This window comes from Anabrus simplex, chromosome 5, assembly GCF_040414725.1.
Source record: "Anabrus simplex isolate iqAnaSimp1 chromosome 5, ASM4041472v1, whole genome shotgun sequence".
Lineage (NCBI taxonomy): Eukaryota > Metazoa > Arthropoda > Insecta > Orthoptera > Tettigoniidae > Anabrus > Anabrus simplex.
Genome location: NC_090269.1, coordinates 380,130,297 through 380,136,230, shown reverse-complemented (window position 1 = coordinate 380,136,230; position 5,934 = coordinate 380,130,297). Strand labels below are relative to the sequence as shown.

The 5,934-nt window shown below is 39.0% G+C and overlaps 1 protein-coding gene across 1 annotated transcript; it reads left to right on the top strand.

Moving 5' to 3' along the window:
* Nucleotides 1-1,181: 1,181 nt before the first annotated feature.
* Nucleotides 1,182-2,659, top strand: LOC137501056 (putative nuclease HARBI1). Its single transcript, XM_068227940.1, has 4 exons — nucleotides 1,182-1,357; nucleotides 1,511-1,840; nucleotides 1,933-2,077; nucleotides 2,220-2,659. The coding sequence occupies exons 2-4, from the start codon at nucleotides 1,670-1,672 to the stop codon at nucleotides 2,621-2,623; spliced, it is 720 nt and encodes a 239-aa protein (XP_068084041.1). The 5' UTR covers nucleotides 1,182-1,357; nucleotides 1,511-1,669; the 3' UTR covers nucleotides 2,624-2,659.
* Nucleotides 2,660-5,934: the final 3,275 nt, after the last annotated feature.

The following is a 5,934-nucleotide window of genomic DNA, read 5'->3' as shown; positions in this document are numbered from 1 at the left end:
TTATCCTTGTAACCAATAATATTTACATATTGCTGACTGAATACTTCTGCCTTTTGAAGATCCTCACATACACACTCCCCTTGTTCATTAATTATTCCTGAAAAGTCCTACTTGGAACATGTTTCTGCGTTAAAGTACCTATACATACCCTTCCATTTTTCACTAAAATTTGTATGACCACCAATTATGATTGCCATCATGTTATCCATAGCTGATTACTTTGCTAGATTCAATTTCCTAGTAGGTTTCTTCAATTTCTCCTTACATCCACGGCTATTTCTAACTCTGTTTCTTTCCAACCTCCTTCTTAGCCTCATTACTTCTCAATTATAATATAGTGGATCCTTCTTGTAAACAACCATGCCAGGGAAAGTAAAGGTAACAATAACAGGCAGCCCGGTGAAGCGCGCCCTACAGGAAGCTCTGAGAGACAAGGAAACCCTCGCCACGCTAGCAATCATCATACAAGTCCAGGGGTGCTATTCCGTACATGCCAACCGACATTGTTCGATATCGGTTACTCGACTTTCCGACTATGTTCGGCGAGCGCTATTCTGTACTATTTCTTTACCGATAATAGTTGGTGAAAGCTGTTGCTTGGACCGAATATCTTCGATTGGTGACCGTCGGCTTGTTGACCCATCGTTTGTGTGTTAACGACGGCTGTGTATACATAATTACGCCTAAAGTCACACCACACAAAGTCGCTGTGCTCTGCATTTCAGCAAGATCTTGTAAAAGATGCATTGGAAGAATGTGATCACTGTATTTTATTATTTTACACATAATGAATTTTAAACAAATGACCTTACTATGTGGTTTGTCTTGTCATTCAATTTGCCGTATTAGCGTTTGTGAGTGGTAGATGAAAAAATTACTGTTTACAAAGATATTTCTTTGTTTAATAACGAGTTGTGTTTTAAGCTAAGATTAAGGATTGTGTAGTGGTATTTTACATTTTGTAGTTGGCTTAAACGAATTAGGTTAGGTAATTGTACGAACGTTAGAACTTGTAGGTTAGGAAATTATACTTTGGGTTAGAACTTGTAAATATAGGTATATTCTGAGGTTAGGTTAATTACTGAGGGCCTTGTAAATAAATATTGTCCTCTAAGTCAAGCATATGGCCAATGCTTACCTTGCTTTGGATCTCATGCTTCTCGAGCATCGAGTACAAAGACTTCAACGGCAAGTAGAAAGAAGAGAGTGGCGAAATAGCCGTGACCCATTTTCATTGCACGACGATGAATTCATTGATCTTTTTAGATTAAGTCCAGATGCTGCCAGAGATCTTGTAGATTCACTTACATTATCTCTGGAACGCCAACGACCATATGGACTGTCTGCTGAAACCCAGGTGGGTCTAGTATATCTTTTCCTGTCTTCTTATTTATTTAATTTGTTGTTACCTTTATGAATGAATGAAAATAATTTTCTTTAGCTTACCAGTACTGCCCTTTCATTCAGAGACTTTTGGAGCTCAGTGATGAATGATTGATTATCTTTATAGGTCCTTACTGCCTTGAGGTTTTATGCCACAGGCTCATATCAGGGTGCTGTTGGTGAAGAATGGGAGCTTGGAGTTAGTCAGCCATCTGTGAGCCGATGTGTCCGTGCTGTTACAAGAAGCATAAATTAATTGCTTCTGAGACAATGGGTATATTTTCCAATGACTGCAGAAGAACGCTATTCTGCGGTTCAGAAGTTCCGAGATGCTCGGCAGCCCTTTCCAGGCACTCTTGGTGCTATAGACTGCACATATTTGAAAATCATAGCACCTAAAGAGCATGAGGAAGCTTATGTAAATCATTGGGGTGACCATACACTGAATGTGCAAGCCGTAAGTACGATTGTAATTCCATTTCATACTATTATCATTATCAATCTGTTATTCATATATAGTAGGTAATGTAATTGTTGGTTTGCTTCTAGATATGTGATCCAGATTTGAAAATTTTGAATATTAATGCCAGATATCCTGGGGCTCGGCATGATGCTTACGTTTGGTCTAATTCGGCTGCAAGAAGAGCGATGGAAAGGAACTTCACCTATGGTGAACGCAACACGTGGCTTATAGGTAACTGTGCACTTCTGTGTTCAATAGGTACAGGAGAGCTTAAAGGACAACATGTAATGCAAATAATAATGTATGGGGCTGATAATCTTTCCATTTTGACTCTTACAAATCGCAAGTAATAAAATGTATTATTATATTGCAGGTGATGATGGTTATGCCCTGGAGCCATGGCTTATGACCCCTTTAAAAAATGAAATACGTGGAACACCACTATTCCAGTACAACGAAGAATTGTGTGCTGCAAGATCTGTTGTTGAACGGCTCTTTGGGGTATTGAAGGGAGAGTTCCGGTGCCTTTCTCAGCAACGACAGCTAATGTATGACCCTGTCATGTCTGGGATGATAGCTAATGCCTGTGCTGTACTCCATAACATGAGAATTGCTCATCGTTTGGACAATGCTGTTGATGCTGTGGAAGAACAGGGTCGTATTCATAGAGTAAATGAAGAGCCTCTGCTTGGTGAAGAAGAAAACGCAAATCAAAGGCGTGCTGTAGCTCAAAGGATCCAGCAAAGCCTTATTACTAGACACTATGGAAGACATTAAGTAAAGTACACAATTGCTTGCCTAACTATCAGTGAGAAGTTAAACTGTATTTTATTTTTGTTTTTAGTGTATTGAGACATCATCAGCAGCCCATATTTTTTGTAAGTTTGTACCCATGTTCATGTGTTTTTGTGTAACTGGGGCTAGGATTGGGAAGAGGCCAGAAGTAGTATGACAGATACCACCCTGGCATACTCTTGTAGTTGAGAGGTATAAATTATTGCAAGTTGTGATGAAATGAATGAAGTATTTTAAATCTATCTTTCTCCTAATTGTGACTTTTCATTTCAAAAATTCCATTTGCATTGGCCGCAAGTCGAAATGCGGCTGCTACTTTGGAATGAAACGAATGACTTTGCCACTCAGCTGTCATATCTGACACATTTTAGTTTCTGAAGTACTACTATATGTAAAGAGCCCTGCTGATTATGTAATATTTAATTGCAATGTATCCTTGAAATAATGTATGTAAATGATAAAATGACGAGGCAAATTATGCTGTTGACAAACGGCATGTAGGCCTATGTTTTAACGTTCTGTCCATTTCCTAGTCCTAGTTGAACGAGTTGGGTTTGATCATAAGCTTTCTTCAGTGAAGTAAAAGTTTACTTCTGTTGTCTTTTCATGCCCTGAACGCTTGACACAATAGCCTGCCTGTATTGGCTGTCAGAAATCAAAGTAATGACCTAGCCCATACTTTCTTCTTAGATTCATATTATGTGATTCATATCCTGATAAACAAAAAGAGCGATATTCAAATTGTGGAAGAAAGTGTAAGAGAGAGCTCTGTATTATCATTTTGGCTAATCATGTTGCTAATCCCAAATCTTAGATTTTATATACTTTGCTTATAATTTTCTGACAATGTTTGTGACAACAATCTATACTTTGTAACTAGGCAAAAATCACTATTAACAAGTTCTGCCCTAGTAATAAATTCAATTTATGGCACATGAATGAATTTCTTCACCAAAATAGTTTTATATGCCAAATTAAATGCCCTATCAAGTGTATAGCAGTGTCTCAAATCAGTCATTTTTGGTGTTGTAGACTTCACCCAGAATGGTGATGATTTTGAATTAGCATTGTCCTGTCATCGAAGCCTTAATCAATGCAAAGTGAACAATTTATAACAATCTATAATTCTTGCTCATACAACTAGTCATGAAAATTACAGTTTGTTGTAATGATAAACTTATGATATAAATATAGACATTTCTGTTTTAAAAGAATGTTGGAATATCAGTGACAATGTAATTGACCAATATTCCAATAGTGTACAGTAGTAGCTGCTATTTAATTTGTTTGTGAAATGCTTTTCTTATTGAAATGTATTTGATCGAGACATCTTTTTTTAATGATTAACATTTCATCTATTAAATAGGAAACAGGTATCTTTAGGAATAAAGTAGACTGTGAACAAAAATATAAACAGTATCTGATATGTTGTAAAGTGTAGAGTGTTTTCTGAAGATGTCAACTGTGTTCATTATACAATGTTGGCTCATAAGTCATGACAACTATTTTTTTTCTGCATTAATGCAGGATCTTCCACACAAATGGAATGTGTGATTAATGCCGAGTATGCAATGTTGAGAAGATCCAGGCATTTGTTCCTAATGGCACGACTTGACCATCTCTGAAGGAGGGTTCAGTAGTACGTTGCTGTCACCGATGTGGCAGGTGGAACAAAGTGACACACAATCACCCTTCTGACATTGTGTGCCACAATTAACCACCTGCTTCACAGGGGAAAGATTTTGCCAGAACATCTGTTTTCGTGGTGATCCTACATGTCGCCATTCTGCAGACTGGCATTTAAGCTCAGATGCATCCACAATCACCATTCCCTCCAGCATTTGCTCCACCTTCCTGCTGGTAGCTTACAAAGTGTTCACAGTATATGGCATACCTTGTTCAATTTTGCATGTCGGTGAGTGCACGTGGCACCCACTGTGTTGCAGTTTTATGTTGATGAATATCTCCCATTAAATTCTTATAGATGGTTCATCTTTCAATGCTTGGTTTGGCTTGTAATTGAAGTAGTATCCATTTTCTTTCCACATCCATGCACTGGGTAATTACTGCATGTAACACATCAATCCAGACACTAACAGGTCTTCTGGACAATTGTACGTTGCTACTTGTTTCATGTCCATGCTGAAATGTCGCTGCCCATCTTGCAATGGTTTGTTATGGAAGGGCAAAATTCCCCACAGCTTACACAAGCGCTCTTGCATTCTTTGGCATTGTGGCCCTGATGAATGGCTAGCTTGGTGTTTGCACATTGTTCTTGCCTCGTTACATTCATTCTGCACAGAGCCTGACTCTATTGTAGCCCTATCACCCTGTGCGCGGTAATGTCCAATGCACTGCAACCTCGTGCTTTGTCCATGTACAGGGTCTCTCATATAAATTCACGGCGTTTGTACTCTGCAGTATGGGAGGAGCGTGCATAGTCCTTGACCTAGCAAGCAGCCTGCACGTGTTCGACCTGTCAAGCATAAGTCGCCAGTCTGAATCTCGGCTGTTAACACGGTGAGGCAGTTATCATTGCAACTCCGCATTTTCGTATGTAAAAGTTCCCGTTTCATCTTAACAGTCATAACTCTCTCGCTATTGGTGTGCAGAAAATCCTAATGGTGTTTATGAAGTCCCCTATTGTGATAGGAAGATTGGTGTTTGGTGTGCTGTTAGTGCAAGATGAATAATTTACCTTAGGTTTTTTTTTGAGACAATGGTAAATGCAGAGAGGTACCAAGATGACTTTTAGAAGCCATGGAAGAAGAAAATTTGCATGGGTGGCTTACACAAGATTCAGCCCCTGCTCATACAATCTTGGAAGCGTTTGCAGACATAGAGATCAGTGCTGGTCTATTTCCTCCTCGTTCTCCAGATCTGTTGTGATGTTTATTTGTGGGGTAAACTGAAAGAAAAAGTGTATTGAACAAATCCTCATACATTGGAGGAAATGAAATCACAAACATTACAGTGCCAGAACTCACTTGTGTAAGGCAGAATGTGGTTATCAGATACAGTGCCTGTATAACCCAGGAAGGACAACACTTCCAGCATCTTTTGTAACGTAAGATTTCATATAAGATTGTATACACACTTAAAGCAGGGCGGCCACGCGTGACACAAGTTCAGCTGAAGCAGCTGCTGTAGCGCAGAGCACGACCACCATGTGTTTGGTCTGAGTTTATATGAGAGACCCTGTATTATGAGTGTCTTACTTTCCCAGACATGGTCTTTGTATGGTAGCCCTGTGGAAATGTGAGGAAACACAGTTGCCATGATTTATGACCCAA

Coding starts and splice junctions, on each gene's coding strand:
- LOC137501056 (XM_068227940.1), top strand. CDS start 1,670: ATGACTGCAGAAGAACGCTATTCTGCGGTTCAGAAGTTCCGAGATGCT. Junction 1,841..1,932: donor ATACACTGAATGTGCAAGCC/GTAAGTACGATT, acceptor GTTTGCTTCTAG/ATATGTGATCCAGATTTGAA. Junction 2,078..2,219: donor ACGCAACACGTGGCTTATAG/GTAACTGTGCAC, acceptor ATTATATTGCAG/GTGATGATGGTTATGCCCTG.